Source organism: Orcinus orca, chromosome 13, assembly GCF_937001465.1.
Source record: "Orcinus orca chromosome 13, mOrcOrc1.1, whole genome shotgun sequence".
Lineage (NCBI taxonomy): Eukaryota > Metazoa > Chordata > Mammalia > Artiodactyla > Delphinidae > Orcinus > Orcinus orca.
In genome coordinates, this window is record NC_064571.1 from 6,291,568 (window position 1) to 6,315,388 (window position 23,821).

Genomic DNA, 23,821 nt, shown 5'->3' on the forward strand with positions numbered 1-23,821 from the left:
TTGATTATAATCAGCCCTCTGTATCTGCAGGTTCCGCATCTGCGGATTCAACCAACCACGGACTGAAAACACTCTGAGGACTGGAGAGTGAGCTGCGAGGGGCCTGAACATCCAAGGATACCCCATGGGGCTCCTGGAACCAACACCCACTGATGCTGAGGGGCAAGGGTCTTATTCCATCTCACTTCTCCCAATTACTTACTATCACAACTTCCTGGAACCACTTCTCACCAATACTAGAAAGGGTTTCCTAGCACCTGTTCCACAGCCTTCCCCATACACCTTTCCTGCCAACACCAGGAGACAGAATCTCGGGATCTTTCTTGCCGGTGTTCCCTGGTCGCTGTGTGTTTCTGCTGTGGAATGAGACAAACTCAATGCTTAAGAGCCAAGCTGTATCACCTCTAGCACATCACAAATGCTCCAAATGAAACAGAAAGAAGTTAATGGTAGTAACACAGCGAAGTCTCCCAGAATTAACTAACCTGCAGAAGTCTGCACGACTGGTTCGAAATCACGATACTAATTCTAGGACAGACATGTTGCTCTCTCCCCCTTTTTAAATCAAGTTCAGTCAGAACGACTGAACAGCTTCCTGGGGCCTGGGAGCAGTGTGGTCAGACAGAGCTCATCAACCAAGTCCATGGACACCTGAGCTTCTGAGTGCAAACCAAGTGCCCGAGTCTGCATGGAGGCAAGATGTCACAGGAACACAGATCAAAGTGGCACAGCATACGTTGAGAATCACACCCTGTACGGGCTCCGCAGTGGAATGAAGTCTGCTGCCCTGTCACGGTGGACGCAGCCCCCGACCACACTCAGGCACAGCTCTCTCCCCCGGGAGTTATGTGCACCGCAGCTCTCAGGCCAATGCAGCAGCCACACTTGCACCACCGCACTTCACTCTGATGGCAGCTGACAACAGAAAAACTAACCCATGGGACCAGCAGACGAGTGACAGAACTGACCAAGCTTATTTCGACCCTGCAACTAAAATTTCATGAGAAACTCTTCAAGGAAGACTATGACACAGAGTATGGTTTCATCAGCAGTGCTGGCTCTCACGTGTAGAGAAACAAAGTCACTAACACAGATCGTTTGGACAGATTAAGTGGGTCACAGCTGCTTGTTATTTTCCAAATTACGGCAAAAATAAAGGACAATAATCTGAAGGAACTTTGTGCCCTCTCTGATTCATACTTTTAAGAGTCAAACCAGCACTGAGTACTACGTCACTCAACACAAGCATTAGGGAATAACGGTTCCCCTAATTATTCTGTCAATGTCAATTTGGCAAGAAGTGGTAAATGCTAAGAGGATTCTGGTTCAGAAAACATCTTGCTATATATTTTACTGACTGATTGAGATACACGTTATCTATTCATGTGTGTGCTTATGTCTATTTCCAAAAAAGAATTTAAGGTGACCTTTTACAGTAACTGAGACTGACATCTCAACAGCCTGAGACAAAAAATTACTTTAACCAGAAAAAATATTTTACCCCAAATGGCGGTAAATTGGAATCTTTTAGTTACTGCTTTGATAAGGCAGTATTTGTTTCCCCAAAATTATTGTCTATTTCTTCTAAATAGGATAAATACTAAGACTTCTTCCTACCAATTACACCTGTATTTTATTTGAGTTAATAATCCTGTTGCTACCTCTATAAAAGAATAAAAACAAATAATAATATAAATGCAAAGCTTACCTTGCCATTTTCCACTGTATAATTTACTCACATTACTAAAAAAAAACACCCTCCATATTTCTTCTTTTATAGTTTTATGTGAACAAACAGTGAACAGCTTTACAGCTTACCTAAAATACAAGTGAGGAAAACATAGACACCTGCCATACTAATATCTGGCTTTTATTTTTTCCTTAAGGAAATACTATTAATTTAAAAAGAGAGTTCCAAGAAATTTAAAAGGATTCCCAGCAATGATTGCTTCTGAGATCTATGAGATTTGAAACATAGTTATAAAAGGCTAAAACCAAACCATACGCCCCTACTTGTCCCTTTTAAAAACAATTCAGATGATGTGTCACGTCAAGTAAGCTCATCAGGTTACCAGGGCCGCAGCCTTAGTCATCCTCGGAATCACTGGCCCTCCTGGCGGGGACGGAGCACAGCACGGACGGAAGCAGCACATCGTCTATGGGTTTCTTAGGGTTTTCCTCCAGGCTTGTCTTGACTGCTCCAGACTCAGACAATTTCCACTCCAACTCTACATGATAACGAAAAAGCAAGTCGCCTAAGACACAGTCTGCATGGGGCCCTCAAGCCACAGTGTTTTTCTAAGCGGAAGCTACGATCATCAACATTTGATGACAATTTAATTTGAGGGCCATATTTATAAGGTGCCTGGAAGAAAGGGAAAAATCAGACCCTTAAGAAGGAAAAAAAATACCTGCAAACACTTTTCCAGAAGATGAGGTCAAATGGGATATTACATACATTTGAACCTCTATGATAACTAAAATAAAAAACAGAGACTAAATCTATCTTCTAACAGCTAGTTTCTCGGCTTGCACAATTTCCCAGGAAAGAAATCAGCATGAAACATGTAAAGGAAATACTTTTCACAGTCCTGCTGGCACTCTAATCATTAACTCTAAATTTAGTTAACAAAAGGAAATTCTTAAACCTCATGTCCAATATCTCAACCTATTAGAGTCAAAGGCTCAATGTATGATGACATCCTAGGTCTGATACATTTGTTCCAAGGAATAATAATTTTTAAAAGTACCAGAAAATAAAGAATCAGTGACTAAAGGCTCAGCTCCTGTATTTTATGCTCTTGTAATCAGTGGAACTCCACATGGGTGTGAGACCTTGTGAAGCACAATCAAGTGATGTATTTTTCCACTGCAGAAAAGACCCCAGGCAGGACTGAGGGACAGCTGAGAGATTGTACTGCAAATAGCCTGGTTAAAGTGATGCTCTACCAATTAGAAACTTGTTAAAATCTGAACACCAATTTTACTGAGCCGTGTTAATTCAAAGTGCTCCACCAGTATTTTCAGCTCCAGGTACCTTGGTTCAGTGTGATAAAAATTCAACAAATTTCTTAAAAATGATTTTTTTTAAGAGTTCTGATTCTTAAGAATATATTTAAATTCACACATATGTATAAATGAATGTATTTAATGTTACTGTTCATTTATATGCAGTAATCATTATTTTACATGTTCACTAATCCTCAAATGAAACTTTTCCTAGAAATAAAAACTATAATTACTATTGTATACCTCTCTCTCTTCCCTCATGGTATGTGCAAAAAGACCAAAATAAGAAGCAAACCCATATTTAGTTTGAAACTCCATATGCCTCTGAACACTGGAATAATGCATAACTGATGTAACATATGTGTGTCTATGTATGTATGTATATGTTTATACTTTTCCCAGTTGAATAACTTACATAAAGAGTTACATAAAGTAGAATATAAAGTCATATTTTAACACACATTTCTAAAGACTACTAACTAAAGCACAGTTGGACATACTATTTCACTAAACAGATAAAGAATTCGACTTATCAAGAAACCTGCAGGCCTCAGCTTCTCTCTCTCATGTTATGTGTGCATATGTATTTTAACACCTCCTGTGTAACAGGCAGAAAAAAAAAACATATCCTTCAGGAGTTAAGAGGGAGAATAAACTTTTTTTTTTTTTTTGTGGTACGCAGGCTTCTCACTGTTGTGGCCTCTCCCGTTGCGGAGCACAGGCTCCGGACACGCAGGCTCAGCGGCCATGGCTCACGGGCCCAGCTGCTCCGCGGCATGTGGGATCCTCCCGGACCGGGGCACGAACCCGTGTCCCCTGCATCAGCAGGCAGACTCTCAACCACTGCACCACCAGGGAAGCCCTAAACTTTTAATTTAAAAGCTACTATTCAACTGAGAAAAAATTTCTATAGATTTATATATATGTACATTTGTACATATGCAGATACGTATAAGCATGTGTCACTAATAACGTTCATGTGAATTAAACAAGAAATGAACAATGTGATCTTGAGCTACCAGTAAAAACGAACATATTCAACTGTAGGGACAAATAAAACACATCAGACATTAATATTAAATATTTTAAAGTCCATTGTGCCCTCTTTTAACTGAGAATTACTAGAGCCCAGTTGTAACTGCCCCCAATGACTTGTCTAAGATGACAGATTCAACGTGCTTCTTCCCTTTTTACAATCACTCGCATGGGGGCAAAGGTGAATCTGACAAGTCATCCTAATGTGTGTCTAGGAAACAGGCACCCTCGTCAACAGAAGCACCTCCTCCTCATCTCCCACGCGCACCTCAAAGAGGCCCTTACCATCCATTGTCAGGTTCATGCCACCGAACACCAGAGGTCCAATAAACTGAGCCTTGATATCACCTTCAAGGTACACAAATATTGTGGGCAGATTCCTATCAGGATAGTTGGGTATGCAGGTGGTTGATATGGCTTTGATAAATTTGACATCAGGAAACTTCCTGGCAAGTCCAATAAAGTGCTGATTTATCAGGGCACACAGGGGAATCCTATAAAAAGAGAAACAGAAGCCAACTGTGATTCTGCATTTGTACATAATAAATCTCAACTACCCTTCTGCCCTACATAAAACCTCATAATGACTCCAGCCAAGATGAACTAACATTTAGACAAAACTTTCTAACATGTTTAGGCAAAGGGAGGAACTCAAAATCCAAAGCCCAACTTAATTTGACTGAAGAATAAGTTAGAAACACAGCTCCAACGTAAAAGGTAACTGTCTTGCTCTTCTATAGGCGAGAGCATTCAAGGCTTACAATGTGTGATTCAGAAAGCATTTCCTGCTTCAAAGAAACTCTCTACACAAGCATTAGACTCCACAGGATGGTAATAAAATTGGAGGAGAGAAGCGCTGGGGGTCCACTGCCTCACTCGCCATGGACAATTCACAAAGGTTGCCCTCACCATCGACGAAGAGTGATTCATTACATGGAATTGTGAAATGCCTGAGCTTCTCCAGAGGGACAAGTGACTGAGGAATTCATTTACAATTAAAAAAAAAAAAAAAAGTCTCCTCTGCTACACTGTAACAAAAGCATTCCTATTAGTCACATATTAATTTGAAAGTCTTAAGACAAAAATTAGGCTATAAGGTTTGGGCAAATCAGCAACAAAAACACTAGTTAAAAAAACAAAAAACAGGGCTTCCCTGGTGGCTCAGTGGTTGAGAATCCGCCTGCCAATGCAGGGGACACGGGTTCGTGCCCCAGTCCGGGAAGATCCCACATGCCGCAGAGCGGCTGGGCCCGTGAGCCATGGCTGCTGAGCCTGCGCATCTGGAGCCTGTGCTCCGCAACGGGAGAGGCCACAACAGTGAGAGGCCCGCGTACCGCAAAAACAAAAAACAAAAAACAAAAAAACCTCCTGGGTGGATTAAGCCTGAGATGTTCAAGATATAAATTCAAATTAACATTTAAATACAGTCATGAGATCAGCTCACCCTTGTCTGTAAAGGTGCAAGATGACCCACAAGCCCTCACCGGCTTTGGTAACTTCTTGAACATAATCCTTTCCTGAGATTTCCAAAACTTCTCCAAATTTATTCTTCAGTTGGGTTGCTTTCCACTCCGCCAGTCTTTGCTGCCTGCACAACAGAAGGAAGAGAGAGACATCTTACAAACACAAACACACACACACACACCACCCTTTTCACACAGCAACCTTTGTAAAGGTCCAGGTTTATTTATCGATTTGCCAGATTTATTAATGTTTCAAAGGACACACATTTTAGTGCCACACAAAAAGCCAAGCAGTCCCTCTGGGTGGCACTAACCTGTACATTGCAACTGCACGTTCGTCTTCCTCATTAAATTCGTCTTCATTATCCTCCAGTTCTTCCAAAGTCATGTCTTCATAAGTTTTCACTGAATGTCATTGAGTTGGCAAGAAACCAGAAATGTGAAAGATGAACAAACACATTTTGGTTTTCTTCCCTTCACTCTTTTCCTAAAGGAGTGCATGCAACACCAAAAGATCCCCAGCCCACCAAAACCCAAATAAAGAGTACTTAAGGTGTTACACTAGTAAATAAGAAGGGGAGGGTGTATTTAAAAGACAGCTGCCAGCCTGGCTCTCTTACCTCCACACAATAAGGATACAAACGGCAAGTTTCCCAAGTTTATAAAAGAGGAGAGTTGTATTTGCCTGAGCTAACCTGGCCGGATCTTCAAGCACAGACATTCACGGACAGGTGCATAACAGTTCTCATGCCTCTGGGGAGATGGAGGATACCCACTGAGGTCCTCCCCAGCACACCCTTCCTAGAGTGAAAGGGCTATCCCCTGGTCTTCTCTTGTGAGTGCTAGGCAGCTCTACCTTTTCTTTTTAATCAACTGCTATAAAATCTGTATTTTGTTTTATTGCCATAAACACCCTTGCTTCTTGACATCACTTCAGGCCTTTGTCCCCAGACCCCCACCCCATCACTACCTGAAACTGCTCTTATCAAGGTCAATAATGACCTCTGTCTTCTCAACGGATGAGCACATCTGACCCAACCCATCACCACCTCCTCCCCAAAAGCCCATCTTCCTCTGGCCCCCTCTCCCCCCTCCCTCTATGGCTGCCCCTTCCTCAGGCCCTTTGCTGACTGGACTCGTTTTCTTCCTTATTGATACTCACTCCCTTGGTTGATCGCATCTCACAGCTTTAAATACTAGCAACGTGCTGACAACTCCCGAAGTTATGCCTCCAGCCCGTATTTCTCTGGCTTGGGACAGCATCCCCAGCTGCTCCCTTACCATCTCTATTCGTCTAACAAAAATCTCAAAGTGACCATGTCCCAAACAGAGTTCCTGATCTTACCTCCAAACCTGCTCCTCCCCAAGCCTTCCACATCTCAGCTGGTAGTAACTCCATCCTTCTGGCCGCTCGAGCCCAGAGCCCTGCAGTCATCCTTGACTTACCTTCCCTCACACCATCATAGGATCCATAAGCAACTCCTGTCAGTCCTACCTTCACAACACACCCAGATCTGGCCACTCCCACCCACCGCACTGCTCCAAGCCAATGGTACCATTTGCCGAAGGTACCACTGCAGCCTTTTCCAGACTGGTCTCCCCACTTCCTGCCTCGCCTCCCCACAGTCTGCACTCAGTAAGGCAACAACAGGACGGTGCTGTCAACACAGAGGACACATCACTCCTTTGTTCAAACCTCCAGTGACATCCACCTCATTTGGCAGCAAAGCCAAGGTCCGTACTAGAAGCTACAAGGTCCTAAATGGTCCGAACCCTAGTTGCCTCTTTGAAGCTCCTACTACTGTCTCCCAGTCCTGCTGGCTTCCTGGCGGATTCTCCAACATGCTTTCCACTTCTCACTCACCTCCCTCAGGTCTACTCAACTGCCAGGGGGCCCTCTCTGACCCTTTCTGCGATTATACCCACCCCTCCTCCGGCCCCTTCCTGCCTTATCTTCCTACATTTCACTCACGTACCATGTACTGTCTGTCTCTCCCGCTAGAATGTAAGCTCCAAGAGGACAGGGGGTTTTGTCCGACCCGTGCACAGCTAAAGCCCCACTGCCTAGGAACAACACCCAGCACACGGCAATCCTTCAGTAAACATTTGCAGGATAAACGCTTTGTAATAAATCCTTCTCTAAATTAGCTCTAACAAGTCAACAGGGGACAAAAGGCCTAGCCCCTGTGGTCAATGGTTCTCAAACTTTGGCGTAAATCAGAAACTCTTTGAAGCACTGGTTTAATATGCAGAGTCCTGGGCCTTACCCCCAGAGATTCTGTTTCAGTAGGTTCTGTGTGTTGTTGTGTGTGTGTGTTTTTTTTTTGGGGGGGGGGACAAGCACCCCAAGGGATTCCGATTCAGGCGATACAGCTACATGTGAGAAAGCCCCTCTCCTAGACCCTGTACACTGCAAACATCTTATGCTTCCCCAAATCAAGCTGTTTTAATATTCGTAATCAGACCACAAAGATAAAGTATACCCTCACGAGAATACAAACACTAAAAGCTTTTGAGCAGATTTCCATGACATTATCCAAAGTGAATCACAGACCAGGAAAGTCAAGACTTGGAAATACTTTCCTCGGGGTTATCACGCGCTCATCCGAAACAGACGAGGAACTGTGGAAACGGAGGGGGCCTCTGAAGTCCCCCTAATTCTGTGGCCCAGCAAGCTGAAGCCAGAGATGCCCTGCGACCCGCCTGAGATCCCAGAGGCAGCATCCAGCTCAGCACTCCAAGCCCTGGCTCCCAGCTCTTGCTCAGAGGATCCTTCTACCAAAGCAGTGAGAGGCCTGGCGAGTTGTCTCCTAAGCAGACAGACGCGCAGTAACGAGCAGCGGCACGCTCACCAATGGACTGCTGAAGGACCCGCTGCTCCTCCTCTTCTGCCTGCTTCTCCAGATCTTTCAAACTCTCCTTTGAGGGCAAGATGCCCTTTTTGCGTAAGATGTCATTCCACTCGGTGTCTGCATTGGGGTCCTAGAGCAGGTGGACCAAGGATACCATGAGTGCCAAGTCCACTGTGGAGGGCACCATGGGTAAGGAGGGGTCAAATGGGAAAGTGGGCCTTCCCTGGTGGCGCAGTGGTTGAGAGTCCGCCTGCCGATGCAGGGGACACGGGTTCGTGCCCCGGTCCGGGAAGATCCCACATGCCGCGGAGCGGCTGGGCCCGTGAGCCATGGCCGCTGAGCCTGCGCGTCCGGAGCCTGTGCTCTGCAACGGGAGAGGCCACACAGTGAGAGGCCCACGTACCGCAAAAGAAAGAAAAAAAAAAAAAACGGGAAAGTGGTGGGAAGGGGAATTCACACCAAACTATTCTGTGGCCTATTTCTCAGAAAGTGTCAAAAGACCCACAACCCCTGTTCCAATCCTCCTGTCTTGCGGTAAAAATCGGGCTATGATGTGCAGATCGGCATCAGTGCTAACAGCAAGGCTCTGAGCTGGCTTCCGGTATTTTCATTAATGACTTGGAGGGATTCACTCCGCAGATATTAAATACCTACTATATGTAAATTATTGTACTAGATGGTAGGGAAGCACAGTGAACGCCAAAGTCATCTACTTTACAGGTGAGAGGAAGAGATAGGCAATGAATAATTAAATATACAAAGAGATATATTACAAATTATGGCAACTGCAATGACCAACAGGCTGCTGAGCTAGAGCGTTCCAGGGGGCCTGCATTCCACAGGATGGCCAAGGACGTTCTTTCAGAAGAGGTGACGTTTAACCATGACTGGAGGGTGAGACGAAACCACAAAGAGGAGTGAAAACTTAGGAAATTACTTTCCAGGCAGAGGGACCAGCCTGTGCAAAGGGCCTGAGTGAGGAGATCAAGCATCCTAAAGCCCTGAGTGGCTGCAGGAAAATCAGAGGGAAAAGAGCCTGATTGACTCTCTAACGCCCAATCCTGAGAGGAAGAACTGAGACCCCGTGGAAGAGCTCACAGCGGCTGCTGCTTACTGAGTCCTAGGTGCTGGGACCCTGCGAAGCCCTTTACCTGTATCTACCTAGTTAATCCTCACAAGCCTGGGACAGCCACAGCGCCAGGCTGGAACAAGTCAAATTCACCAGGATCAAATGTCAGAAGGATAAATGTCGAAGTGGGCTCTTAGCTCCAGAACCCAGCGGCCCAAACCCTGGTTTGGCACTGCTTGGCAGGAACACTGCTAATGGACCCGGTCTGGAATATGAAACCAGGGAGCTGTGGAAAGGGCACAGGGATAACCAGGCCTCAGCCCCAGCTCCTTGTCCCAGTCTTGCTGAAATATGTCAAAAGAAAAACTAGGGGCTTCCCTGGTGGCGCAGTGGTTGAGAGTCCGCCTGCCGATGCAGGGGACACGGGTTCGTGCCCCGGTCCGGGAAGATCCCACATGCCGCGGAGCGGCTGGGCCCGTGAGTCATGGCCACTGAGTCTGCGCGTCCGGAGCCTGTGCTCCGCAACGGGAGAGGCCACAACAGTGAGAGGCCCGCGTAAAGAAAAAAAAAAAGAAAAAAAAAAAAATACGAACAGAATCCTTTCCACAGGGTGGTCAGGAAGGAGGCGATGTTTTTAAGCCGAGACCTGAAGGACAGAGGATGCAAAGGAGGCCAGGGCAGCCCTGAGTTTCCTCTTCACCAGACGCGCTGGATTTGGAGATGATCGTCCTCTCCAGCCCCTAATCAAACCCATACTAACTCCATCTCCCTTTTGCCGCTGAGTCAGAGATGAGTCCCTCAGGATTCCTGACCACAGCGAGATCCGGGAGGCAGCAGAATGACTCTGGCGAAGGGTCCTTCAACAGTGACCAAATTGAGTTGTCAGAGATTTTCTCATAAAAGCATCCATTTCCACGGTGTCATTTTTTCCCACTTTTCCGTAGGTTTTAGTCAAATTCCATTAGCAAATTCCTGATACAATGAAAGAACAAAACTGGGGGATGCGGTTTTATCCATTTTAAGATGGAAAGTAACTGGGCTGCGGGACCCTCGGGCTGAGCTCTGGAAGCCAGGGAGTCCAGAGGGGGCGCACCTCTCAACCTGAACACCAACGTTGCGGGGAGGGTGTAATAACCCCTCACCCTGCTCTAGGTGGAATCAGAACACGGGTTATGTTATGGGACACCCCACCCCCCAGGCGGGACCCTCCACTCGTGCAAGCCTCAGCTTCCATCCGCGAAGGGGTCCACAACACACCTGCTCAGGTGCTCGCTAAGAGAGTTAACAAGTAGGAAGTAACTCTCAGTTAAGACCCGGAGAGGCCTTCACAGGCCGCACGGGAGACGAGCTCAAGGAGAGGCAGCCCCCAGGGCTGAGATTCCAGAGTGGGACACACGGCGTGGCAACGCCCAGCCCGCGGACCCGCGGGACCAAGCCCGCCCGTCCGCACCGCGCCTGCGCCGGCCTAGCCGCGCGTGGCCTCCCCGTGCCTGCGGGGCCCGGCGCTTCCCACAGGTCTGGCAAGGACAGCCCGCCGCCGGCGCAGACCCAGCGGGACGAACGAACGGCCGCAGCCTCCAGACGTCGCGCCCCCCGGCTTGCTCACCTGCATCTTCTCACAACTCCCTCGAGCCCGGCCAGCGACGGCCTAACCACACCTCAGCTCTCTTCCGCGCACGCGCGCAGCCGCCGCCCCATTCTTCTCCCAGCCCGGCCTTCGCCCCGCCCCCCGGGAGCGAGCTGGGCGGAGCCAGCGGGAAGCGAACTCTCTCCTCTGAGCCTGCGCCCGCTTCTCAAGAGACTGGCGCGAAAGCTGTGCGCGTGCGCGAGGCAGGACGCGCCTACAAGTGCGACTCTGAGCCAATCCCCGGGCGCTACCTAATTAGGGCAGGTCTTCGGCCTCCGAGCCCTGAGGCCGAGGTGCCGTCCGCTGCGAGACCGAGGGGCCTTCCGCCGCGGGCCGAAGGTGTCTGAGGTGTCTGCCCAAGAAGTTAGAATTAGAAACGCGTTTCAGTGATTCAGTGTTACAACTAAAAATGATGCAGGGTTACCTAAAACAGAAAGGTGAAAGTCTCTTCACCTGGTTAAGCCTCAGGCGTTTTATATTTGCAGAAGTGCTTAGCCCTTTGCGGGGCACACTGGAGATACCGAGTAGAACTCAGCAAACTGAATTGTAAGATACAGGGGCTGGGCCCCAGGCTTCTGTGTATGCAGCACTTGGAATTTGAGTTAAGAAAGCAATACTCCTCCCTGCACATCTGAGCTAGGTGGCCGCCTCCTGGCAGCTTAAGCAGACACAGGTAACACAGACCCACACATCTATAGGGTAGGCTAGGACTCAACTTGGACTCTCAACTTTGGCTACATTAGAACCACCTGGGAGCCTTCCAAAAACTGCAGCTACCCTGGGGCTCCATCCCCAAATTAAATCTCTAGCAATGGGACCTGGAACTGATTATTTTCTTAAAGATCCTCAGGTGTTGCTAATATACACAACCATTGATATAAAGTGAATCAAATGACTCCTTGAAGGCAAGGAGCTTTGATTTAATCATTTATAAGAATTCTTAAGATTAGCTAACTCCTTCCCACAGAATTATAGGTCACTTAAAACATGTGGTTATTCATTTATTTGGCAGCAAACTGAATGAATTTTCCTGGTTTCATCAGAAAAGTCAGGACCCAGGCTAGTTTAGAGTGGGTTTGGCCCAGTGCTAAGCTTAGTGTCCTCCACAGCACTAGAGGGGCGCTGTTTTACCCTTTTCTCTTTCCAAGCCGTGTTACTTCCGGTGGCCGACACTCACCTCCACCCCCACCCCGTGATCCCTCTCTCCAGAGGAGATTAACAAGCCAAAGGCTCAAACTCTACTGCCTTCTCGTCTCTCAGAGAAAGGTGCCTCTCCCACTTTGGTCAAAGACTCTATCCTATCCTGGGCTTCCCTGGTGGCGCAGTGGTTGAGAGTCCGCCTGCCGATGCAGGGGACACGGGTTCGTGCCCCGGTCCGGGAAGATCCCACATGCTGCGGAGCGGCTGGGCCCGTGAGCCATGGCCGCTGAGCCTGCGCTCCGCAGCGGGAGAGGCCACAACAGTGAGAGGCCTGCATAACGCAAAAAAAAAAAAAAAAAAAAAGACTCTATCCTCCCGTGCTCCAGACTGCCGTCCCTCCCACCTCCCCAGAAACTTCTGTCCATCATTCCATCACTCTTAGCTCTGAGGAAAATAATTAAGGCTCAGGAGAAAAAATTGGAACTGTAAGAATGGAAAAAGAAAAGAATTGGAAAAAAAGATTTCTATCTGTGGGTGATATGATATGATAGCATACTTGGAAAACCCTGGGAGTATCAAGTCTTAAATTCATACTAACAATCTGAGAATTCGGTATAGGAGCAGGATAGTAAATTAACATACAAAAATCACCTTAGTCTGTATTTATAATAACAAACTAGAAGATAAAATGGACCCTAATTACAGTAACACCAGAAAAGAAAAATAAGCACCTAGGAATAAACTCAAGAAGTACACAAAAACCTACATGAGAAAATTATAAAACATTCCTGAAGATAACGAAAGTAGACTTGAATGAATGGAAAGAAATCCCTCATTTTTGGGTGGAATGACTCAACATCACAGAGATGTCAATTTTCTCCAAGTCAAAGTGTAAAATTTAACACAATCTCACTTTAAAAACCTAACAAATTACTTTCTGAGGGTAGACAGGTTGATTCTAAAGATTTTATGATAAAATAAACAATAAGAATGGGAGACTGAGGGGACAACTAGCCCAACTAGATATTAAAACAATGTGGTATTGATGCAGTAATAGACAAATAGATCAATGGAGCAGGAAGTTCAGAACAAGTCTGAAAATAGAGCCAAGTGCATACAAACATTACTGTTTGCTTCAGATGGCATCTCAGTCTGTTGGGGTAAGGGATGGGCTCTTTAATAAATGGTGTTGGGGCAATTGGATAGCCATTTGAAAATAGATAAAATTGGATATGTACTTCCCAGTGTCTGTTAGATTAAAAATTAAAAGCTAAGACTACTAGATTAAAACATGGGATGATTTCTTTATAACCTAAAAATGGAAAGAGGCTTTGATAACTATTACTCAAAATCCAGAAAATCAAATTTTAGAAAATGACAGATTTGACAGCACTATTTACATTAGTCAAGACGTGGAAGCAACCTAAATGTCCATTGACAGAGGAATGGATAAAGGAGATGTGGTACATGTATACAATGGAATACTACTCAGCCATAAAAACGAATGAAATAATGCCATTTGCAGCAATATGGATGGACCTAGAGATCATCATGCTAAGTGAAGCAAGTCAAACAGAGAAAGACAAATATCATATTATATCACTTATACATGGAATATAAAGAAAATGACACAAATGAACTTATTTACAAAACAGAAACAGACTCACAGACTTTGAAAACAAACTTATGATTACCAAAGAGGAAAGGTGGGGGGAGGGATAAATAAGGAGTTTGGGATTAACATATGCACACTACTATATATAACATAGATAGTTAACAAGGACCTACTGCATAGCACAGGGAACTCTACTCCATAATCTATAGTAACCTATATGGGAAAGGAATCTGAAAAAGAATGGATATATGTATATGTATAACTGAATCACTGTGCTGTACACCTGAAACTAATACAACATCGTAAATCAACTATAATATAAAAATTAAATTTTAAAAATTTGCATAAAAATAGTGAATACATACATGCCACCTTTGGTGTAAAATAAAAGGTTAAATAAGAATACATGTATGTATATTCAAATATGCTTAACTTTGCAAAAATACTCACAGAAAGAAGAAATCAGAAATTCATGAAGTGGTTAACTTGTTGTAGGATAAGGGGGTATGGAGATCAAGTGGTAGCAACAGAAAGTTGGGAGTGAGAATCCTCTGATAAACTTTTATTTAGGGGCAGATAAGTTTTGTGAGGCCTGAAACACATTTGATCTTGGAGTCTCTCTTTAAGGCACTTATATGTGGAATCTAAAAAAGCAAACAATAAAACTCACAGAAAAAGAGACAAGACTTGTGGGTATCAGAGGCGGAGGGTAGGGGGAGAAGAGAATGGATGAAGGTGGTCAAAAGATACAGACTTCTAGTTATCAGATAAATAAGTAGCAGGGATGTAATGTACAACAAGGAGGACTACAGCTGACGTTGCTGTATGATCTATGGGAAAGTCTTTAAGAAAGTAAATCCTAGAGTTCTCATCACAGGGAGAAATTTTCGTTTTCCCTTTTTTCTTCTCTCTTCTTTTTTGGAATCTATACAAGATGACATATGTTAGCTGGACCTATTGTGGTGATCATTTCACAATACATGCAAATCAAACCACCATGCTGCACAACTTAAACTTATACAGTGATGTATGTCAATTGTTTTTTTTTGCGGTACGCGGGCCTCTCACTGCTGTGGCCTCTCCTGTTGCGGAGCACAAGCTCCGGACGCGCAGGCTCAGCGGCCATGGCTCATGGGCCCAGCCGCTCCGCGGCATGTGGGATCTTCCCGGACCGGGGCACGAACCCGTGTCCCCTGCATCGGCAGGCGGACTCTCAACCACTGCGCCACCAGGGAAGCCCAGAAATGCAAATTCTTGGCCCCTGCTCCAGACCTGCTGAATCAAACTTTCTGGGGTGGGGCTCAGTAATCTGGATTTTAACAAGGTCCCCAGGTGTTTTTGGTACACGGTCAACTTGGAGAAGCACTGGTATGTAGGGTTTGTGCCACCCATGATACTTCTCCCCAAATTTGCACAACTGACCTGTGGGCCCCTGAGCCAGAACGTAAATCTTCAGCAGCAGATGGCCCCAGGAAGCTCATTTATGAGACAGGAGATGAAACAGTAATGGCCAGAGGCAGCGCCTGTGATTCTTTTCTTCCCCAGGACAAGTCCAGGGAAAACTGAAATTGAATGTTCAGCCTCAGAGAAGATTTTTCAGGGTCATGCTGAGAGACCAGTTCTTTCCAGAAGAGACCAGTTCTTTCCAGAAGAGACCAGAGGTGATCTAAAGGGCTGCAGGGTGGCCTGGCTCCAAGCACTTCCCTGCCCTTCCCTTTTAGATCTTTCTTTGGCGGGGGGCGGGGGGCGGGGGGTGTGTTTGCCTCAGAACTTACACACGTTGCTGGTAAAGTCCACTGCAGCAGCTCCCAAATCCTGTAGGGATATATATGGCTGCAGGCTTTCAAAGAGCGGTCCCCCACCGGCAGCATCAGTGCCATCTGGGAACTTGTTCGAAATGCAAATTCCACGCCCACCGAATCAGAAATTATTTTAACAAGCCCACCAGGGATTCTGACGCACACCAGGGTGAGAACCACTGCTTTAGACACATCATATGCTCAGAGTCTCTACTTTCACTCCCTTCAAGCCTACATTCAGGCAAAGATCTCATGAACTTTCTCTCAAGTGGAAACTGATTAATCAACGCTTCCTCCAGAAGTATCTGCCTTTGATAACAGTAGCTAATGCTTGTCGAGTTCAAGGCACCAGGAGTGCTTTCTGTGTGCTAATTTCTTTCATCCTCACAACAATCTGCAAAGGTTCTATTAGCCCATTCTACAGATGAGAAAACTGAGGCACAGAGCTATTTAGTAACTTGCTGAAGGTCACACAGCTATTAAGTAGCCTAGCTGGGATTAGAACCCCACCAGTCTGGCTCCACAGCCCATATGCTTAACCTCCACCCTACTTGGCCTCTATTTTTTTTTTAATTTATAAAATTGAATTAGAAATTCTCCACAACGTGTACACATCCTTGACATAATAAAATTGATTTCATTGTGCTTTCAAAATTACTGAATATTTTGACCTGCCAGTTTAAGGGTATTGAACACGGTTGTGATGTCTGAGAAATTTTCAGAGACACAGATTTAAATATAGCTCTGATTTGAAGGGAGAACAATGACAGAAATCACTGGAATGAATTTCTGACCGAGACATTCCACGTGTCAGTCAATGGTGGGGAGGTGATTGGGGGAGGGGCACTTCTTTGTCTGCTAAAATCTCTCTACGTATATGGCTGTCTTTTCCTGATCTCAGCCTGGCTATGTGACAACACTTAGAAAAAACAAAACTAGCATTTGAGTGGTTACTATACAGCAGGCATTTTCACTTCATTTCTTGTTTGATCTTCATAGCAACTCAGTAGAACAGATATTATTAGCTCCAGTTTTCCAAATGAAAAACTGAGATTCCCAGAGTTTAAGTAACCTGATCCAGTTACACAGTTAGCAAGTGACTGAAGCCAAGGGTCTTGATGCACAGCTTTTCTGTTCTTTGAAAAATGATTGAATTGTGATTCAAATCTTGTTGCAATCCTCTTCTGGCTAGGAAGGTTGCTACACCCTTTTGTGGTGTCACCCTCAATGATTATGGTCTGGAGAGGATTCTTCCCCACTGTCTTACCTGTCCCATTCATGACCAAGGTCCCAGGATCCTGGCATCACGCATGTGAGATGATGAGTGAATGGGAAGTGTGTGTTCAAGAGGATGCTAACTGATGCCCAGGTGTGTCACCTTAGCCTCTTGAAGCATCCCGGCAGAGGTGCTAACAGAGGCAATGATCCCAGGGGTTAGAAATAAGAATCTTTGGGACTTCCCTGGCGGCCCGGTGGTTAAGACTTCCACTGCAGGGGGCACAGGTTCGATCCCTGTCAGGGAACTAAGATCCTGCCTGCTGCTCGACGTGGCCAAAGTAAATAAATAAATGAGAATCTTTGCCTGGAGCAGCCCTACTGGGTTTCAGTGCACAAAGGTTGTCTGCTTTTCACTCAGTCAGTTCAAGCAGGAGGCACCAGGTGATGAAATTGTGTCCTGGTTGAAATGTTTTCCTTTGGGAACCAAGTCTGTGGTTTCCTTAGTTCTGGTAACAGATACGCTTTTAGTTGGTACAAACATTAATTTGAAAATTAAAAATAGAAGATTTCAAAGCAATGCGTGACAATATTAACAGTTTCCTTGGGTGGTAGGCAAACAGGAAACTATTTATGTTTCTGTACTTTGCAAGTTTCACGTAATGAACACATACTGTTCTCATAGTGAGAAGTGACGTATGACAAGTTGAAGATGCCAGTAGGAGGTACATTACTGGTGGACCGGGACCATCAAGCCCAAGGAGCGTCTCCGTCTGTGGACTGAGCACCTGGAGGTCATCTTCCCTAAGGTATTCTCATAGTGTTCGCCACAGTTCTTCTAGAAGCATCAAGGCGACACACTTGAGAACCCTGTTTCATTAATAAGTCTTTTTCAGCTAAGTCAGCTCCCAAGGCTGTGAGTGGTGACTGGATTTTGCCAAGAACTGGAATCAAAGTGGGCAAATACTGCCCCAGGCACCCTCCACTGCACTTCCTTTAAAAGATGGAGTGTTTTCTAAAACCCTCACCTTCGCCTCTGCCTGCGGGTACAGCCATCCCACCTGCCAACCCCCCAGGGCCCTGCCCCCCGAGACTGACAGGGTGGCCCTGTCTCTGGGAACCAGCTCTATGCTCTGCAACCCCTCGGCTCCAGAGGATGTGAAAACACTCCTGACAGAAGAGACCAGAGTCTGCTCCATGTTTCTAACAAGGCTGCCTGCTTGTGGCTCACCCTGGAATAAGGAGACCAGAGATCCGAAGTCTGTTGAGATCCTGACGGAGGGGGAGTGGTGACAGCAAAATGCTGTGTCAAGCAGCATCTCAGAGGCAAGTGAGGGTCCCGATGGGCCCCAGAGCACCTCTCTAGTTTGCTTCATTGGTGGAGGCAGCAGAAGGGAGGGAATTCAGATGTGTCCAGTTGCCGGGGAGGGCTACCAGCGTTTGTTACCCATTCCCTGGCAGACAGAGGAAGAAACCGGCTGAGCTGGAGGCCTGGATTTTTTTTTTTTTTTGGGCCACACTGCGTGGCATATGGGACCTTAGTTCCCTAACTTTGGAAACACGGAGTGTAAACCACTGGACCACCGGGGAAGTCCCAGGAGACCTGGTTTCTACAAACTACTGGCGCCACTACTCCCGAAAGCCCTGCCATCGGCAGTGACCTGAATCACTCCCCTCAGGGAGAAGCAGTGAAGCCCATGTCATGTTATGGTATCTCCCTGAGCCTATCTCCTTAGGCTGGTAGCTCCCTGATGACAGGATTGTTTCTCATTTTGTTCCCTGTCAGCTTCAATGTTTTTGAAGGACTCTTGCCTGACTTTGTCGATCTCTTTCCTCTAGTCACTTTCTACAAGTCACGTCCCTTTGTGTCCAGAAGGAGCCAGGAGCCCAGAGGAACAAAACCTCCCAAGCAGGTCGGTATTTCCCACGGCCGCATCCATGGCCACCTGGAGAGGGGCAGGATACTCAGAATGGACGTGGTGGCGCCTGGCTACGTGGCCACCAAACTGCCCTACCCCTCGGCCCTCATGCCGGAGCTGGTCAGCAACAGGGCTCTGCAAGCCAAGAAGAGCAGGGCGACCAGTGCCCAAGATCAAGTCCAATCCCTTCCAGCGGGCTGTGCGCAGCAAGAAGGAGCTCAGCAGGATGTGAGCCTTCACGTCCATCACCAGGACGGTGTCCTCCTTCCCCAGCTCATTCCCCACAACCTGGTGGAGAAATCAAAGGTCCGGACCTAGGAGTTCTGATTCGGGGGTGATCACACTCTTGGCCATGTTCGGTGTCATACAGCCACCATCTCAATGTAGGGTATATGCTGTGTTGCAGGTGAGCGTCACTGCATTTTAGAACGTATTTTAGTTACAGGTATGTTTAGATTGAACCTAAGTGGTTACTTATTAGGCACATCCTGTGAGCTAATAAAAAAAGCAGGAAGATCACTGCATGCATGCAAGACCAAGGATATAAGGATGTCATGTCCTATTAAGTCATGATTATTCGTTCTGGTTATTCAAACTGGGGTAATGGTGGTGGTTAACCATGTGTTCCTCTGGAGGAGGCTGCTGGGAAGGGATTGTCCATCAAAGACCATCTGGACTTGGCCTCCGAACACGCTGCACACGCCGCCAGCTGCCACAGTCTCCGCTGAAGAGGCAACAAGCATCTCCTGCCCTGGAACCCTACCTGTCTAGCCTCCTGCCATAGCCTCCCCTCTCCTCTGACGCACCCCTCCCTTTTGGCTCGCTGGACCTTTGAATCAGGATAAAAACCCCTCTTTATCCACAATCTCTTCCCTGAACGCTGTACCCCCTCTTCCCTCGTGTTCCCTGAGAAGCTGGGAAGGGGTTGGGGGAAGGGGCAGGGAGGTTGCTCGGCGTCCAGCGGCTAAGAGTGATTGGCTGGGGTGGGAGGTACCCACGGCCTCGGTAGATCAGGCGCCCTGTGTAAAGTCCTGAGGTTGATGCAGACAGAGGCCAGAGGTGGCTCTGAACCCCCAGGAGTGTTCTGGCTGCCCTGGTAGGGATCTCGACTCAGCATCTCCACAAGCCTAGGACCTCCCAGGAATTCAATTTACAGTTATTAATTGAGCACCTACTGTGTGTTGAGCATGCATTAAGAATTATAGGTAGGGCTTCCCTGGTGGCGCAGTGGTTGAGAGTCCGCCTGCCGATGCAAGGGACGCGGGTTCGTGCCCCGGTCCGGGAAGATCCCACATGCCGCGGAGCGGCTGGGCCCGTGAGCCATGGCCGCTGAGCCTGCACGTCCGGAGCCTGTACCCTGCAAAGGGAGAGGCCACAACAGTGAGAGGCCTGCGTACCTCAAAAAAAAAAAAAAAAGAATTGTAGGTATAGCACTGTCCTAGACAGTTGGGATCCATGCCTTCATGCCCTTTTGGTGTTTTAATGTCTGCAAGAGAAGACAGACGTCGAATAGGGAGTTAAAAGAATAATGAGGGGTACGAGGGTCAAGTACAGGTTACGGGGGGAGAAGGTCAAGGGAAATCTGCCTGTGTGGGTCAACAGAGCCCCTGGGGAGAAGCTCCTCACTAGACGGGATTAGAGAAGGGTAGTCCCACAGCAGCCCCCAGGCCGCTTCCCCCAACCCCCACGGTGGAGGAAGGCGGACCAGCTCATCCTTAGATAAGTCGATCGCATGCTCAGAATTCAGAAGAATTTCAAAGCAGTGCTTTACTTTGGGTTCCAGCCACACCTTCTCATCCTTTCAGAGAATATTCACAGGCATGTTCAGGAATGGAGTCTCTTTACCATTTACCTCGTCTTCTCACCCAATATGGACCTTCACTTCAGCTTTCCGGGGCCGCTCCACACATCCACCCCTTCCTGCAGTCCCCAACCCTAACCCCTCCTCTTCAGATCCTCTCCCTTTCCTCTTCTGGGTAATCTGGTCCACAGCATTCTGCCTCTTTTCCGTAACCTCCAGTTTCAGCCATTCAGTTTATCATGTTCCACTCAGATGAAATGGGGAAGGGGGTATATTGGATCCTGCTGGTAGCGCATCTACCAGCCCCTGGCAGGCTTTTGCACAGCCAACAGCCTTCTCCCCCTGGCATATCACAGCATTAGTACCTTGCTAGAAGAATCCTTTCCGCTTCCTCAAAGTTGAGTTCTGTGTTAGTCAGCTAGTTACCCACCAAGAATCCTTCTTCTCTTCTTCTAAATCTAAAGCAGCAGGGTTTTAGTGCGATGTGGCCCCCGAGGCCACATTCCCTGAGTGTGGGCCTGTTGCTGATTTCTCTCCAAGGGAGGGGAGCGATGTTCGCCGTTTCCAGGCCTGGACCTTAAAACAATGCACGTGCACCCAACAAGCTGGAGCACAGACTCCTGGCAACCGTGCTTTGATGATGCAGGGTCTGGGGGAGGGGCAATGATTTTCACCATCCTGTGCCTCTCAACAGCTCAAAGAACAGAGCCGCTCCACTGATCTGGGTCATCCATGTCAGAACTGTAAGCTAGAGAGAAAAACGTATTTATTCTTCAAACCACAGTATTGTTTGGTCTCTTACCGTAAGTAATACAAGTTTCATTACCAAAATGTCTCTTTTTGTCTGGTAGTTGAGTGGGAAGGACCCTCCCCCTGTAAGAAGATACATTTTACAATGTTGTCCATCTCTTTAAGTGCCAATTGAGCATAAAATTACTGCCCTGTGGGGACTTCCCTGGTGGTCCAGTGGTTAAGACTTCACCTTCCAATGCAGGGGGTGCGGGTTCAACCTTTGATCAGGGAGCTAAGATCCCACATGCCTCACAGCCAAAAAAACAAAACATAAAACAGAAGCAATAATGTAACAAATTCAATACAGACTTTAAAAATGGTCCACATCAAAAAAAAAAATCTTAAAAAAAACAAATTACTCCCCTGTGGCTTTCCTTCCCACAAACACTCCTCACTCTTCTTCACCTGCTTCAGGTCAAGGTGAGTTTTCCCTGGGAAGGTGACAAATGGTAGCTCTTCCCTCAACCACCCCTCCTCCGAGCCTGCAGACATATGGTCTACCAGCCGGCTGCCCAGAGCCCTAGCATCTCTGCAGCTGCTGTGCAGTGAAGCCTCTTCTTCTGGACTCTGCTTTATTACAGCAACCCTCTAAGTTCCGTTTCACCAATGTCTGGAAGGCAAAGACTAAGGCTATAAATAAAATAGGTCCTACTGCCTCTTCTTCAGGGTTTCTATTGGTTGTGACTTAATCTCTTGAGGCAAATTGATGGTTTTAATATTAAACTGAAATACCAAGAGTCAACAAAGAGATCATAGAATTGAGCAAAAAAAATAAACCTTTCCAGAAGGCGTATTTTTCCAGCTCTTTGGCTGGGGTTTGTTTGGGCCAGGAAAATTTGTTTCTTTCAGGTATTGAGGTAGACAAGATAAATACCTTTATAAAGACTAAGAAAGCCAGAGAGTCTAAACATGGTTGGGGTTGTTTTTGTTGTTTTTCTTTTGTTTTTTCGGCCATGTTGCGTGGCATGCAGGATCTTAGTTCCCTGAAGTGGAAGTGCAGAACGCTAACCACTGGACCACCAGGGAATTCCCTAAACGTGTTGAATTGGAAAAGAATCTGAAACTCCAAGCAGAGGTTGGGTAGGGTCCCTGCTTAGCCTCCCCCAATTCATCCAGATCCCTCCTTGGCCCCAAATCAGGAATAGCTCTGGCATTCCTTGGCCATGATGAACTCCTGCTCCACTCTGACCTTGCACTAGGTATACCATCTCTACCTAATAAGTCAAGGGCTGAGAGGGTAGCAGTTGTAGCTTTGTAACTTCATGTGCAGCTCAACCTTGTACCCTCATCCCATCTCACTCTTTTTTTTTTTTTTTCCGGTTCAGTCTAACTTTAGTTTAAAACCATCAGTCTTTTAACAACATTCACAAACATTAACTGTCCCAGCACTAGAGGAAAACATAATGATGACAAGCTAGCCTAGATGGAGGGACCCTGGGTAGAAGGTGTGATCAAATCATAAATGGTACCGTCAATGTATGGAAGGCATGTAATAAGGTCTAAAGGGAAATATTTTATTAATTAAATCATGTATAAATAATGCCTTGATATTGCATTATGATCTGATGCTTTTAATCACTTCAAATGTATGTTAAAGTGTGACTTTTTAATTATAAAAATAAATCCTACTCAGGACATTTTAAAGGCAGCTACGATACTCTTCATAATAGATCTAAAAATCACTCTACTTAGGTGTCTAACTTATTTAGTACATTCACTGTTTGTCTTTCATCATTGACTTGAAGTTGTTTTCTTTCTTCTTATTTTAACCATATTCTCCTAAAGGCCCAAAGTTTCAAACTAAAGGACTGATGTAAACAATTTCACGTGTGGTTGGGCAACTCGTACTGTGAAGACCCAATGCCTTTAAAATATAAAGTGAGGAAAGCAATCTCACTCTTGACCTCAGCCAAGGGCTGATTCCATGTCCCTGGGAGACAGCCCATTGCGGTGAAGAACTGTAGACACTGGAGCCAGTTAAACCTGGGTTTGAATTCTTACTCCGGCATTTAGTGAAAGACCTATGGGCCAGCACCTCTATCTCACCCACCGGACCTGCGCGCAGCCCAGTGTCTCATGGAAGTGGGCTGGCTCATCTCATCTTTTGTGACAGGGTCTACAGAGGGGTCTTAAAATATTCTATTTCAGAAAATAGGCTTGAGACTTATTGCAAAGGCTTATAAAGGTGAAATAAAAACAGAATCCTAGAAGTGTGATGTCTAAGTGACATTTTAAAAGGAGGACTCTTAAATTGGATGAGAAGCTGAGAGGCTTCAAAGAAAGAAGGCTGAGTGCAGTATAGGTTCACGGCATGTATCGTCGGGGCCCCTCCATACATCCACGCCCCTCAAATATCATTTATAGAGGAGGCACCTGAGAAGGTAAAGGCCTGAGCCTCACAGTTTCTTGAGGAGTCTGGAGTTGGTATGTGGAATTTTTTTTGTTTGTTAGTTTTTTAATTTTATTGAAGTATAGTTGATTTACA

General features: G+C 46.3%; 1 protein-coding gene across 2 annotated transcripts; it reads right to left on the reverse strand.

The window, feature by feature from the left end:
• Window positions 1-1,851: 1,851 nt before the first annotated feature.
• On the reverse strand, window positions 1,852-11,181 carry PDCL3 (phosducin like 3). Of its 2 annotated transcripts, none has more exons than XM_004277746.4 (6): window positions 11,035-11,181; window positions 8,360-8,489; window positions 5,822-5,912; window positions 5,489-5,632; window positions 4,330-4,538; window positions 1,852-2,228 (listed from the first exon to the last, which is right to left on the reverse strand). In XM_004277746.4, exons 1-6 carry the CDS (start codon window positions 11,038-11,040, stop codon window positions 2,086-2,088), a joined length of 723 nt encoding a protein of 240 aa, XP_004277794.1. In that variant the 5' UTR covers window positions 11,041-11,181; the 3' UTR covers window positions 1,852-2,085. The 2 variants fall into 2 exon arrangements, with proteins under 2 accessions (XP_004277794.1, XP_033257668.1); XM_033401777.2 differs by lacking the exon at window positions 11,035-11,181 and adding an exon at window positions 10,075-10,197.
• Between the last annotated feature and the right edge of the window lie 12,640 nt (window positions 11,182-23,821).

Bases quoted from the DNA above. Each gene is read 5' to 3' on its own strand.
- PDCL3 (XM_033401777.2), bottom strand. From the start codon at position 10,182: ATGGGTTTGATTAGGGGCTGGAGAGGACGATCATCTCCAAATCCAGCG. The intron at 8,490-10,074 runs GTCTCGGCTTAA...CACCTGCTCTAG, and splicing joins TTGCATCCTCTGTCCTTCAG to GACCCCAATGCAGACACCGA. The intron at 5,913-8,359 runs GTGAGCGTGCCG...AATGACATTCAG, and splicing joins GGTCCTTCAGCAGTCCATTG to TGAAAACTTATGAAGACATG.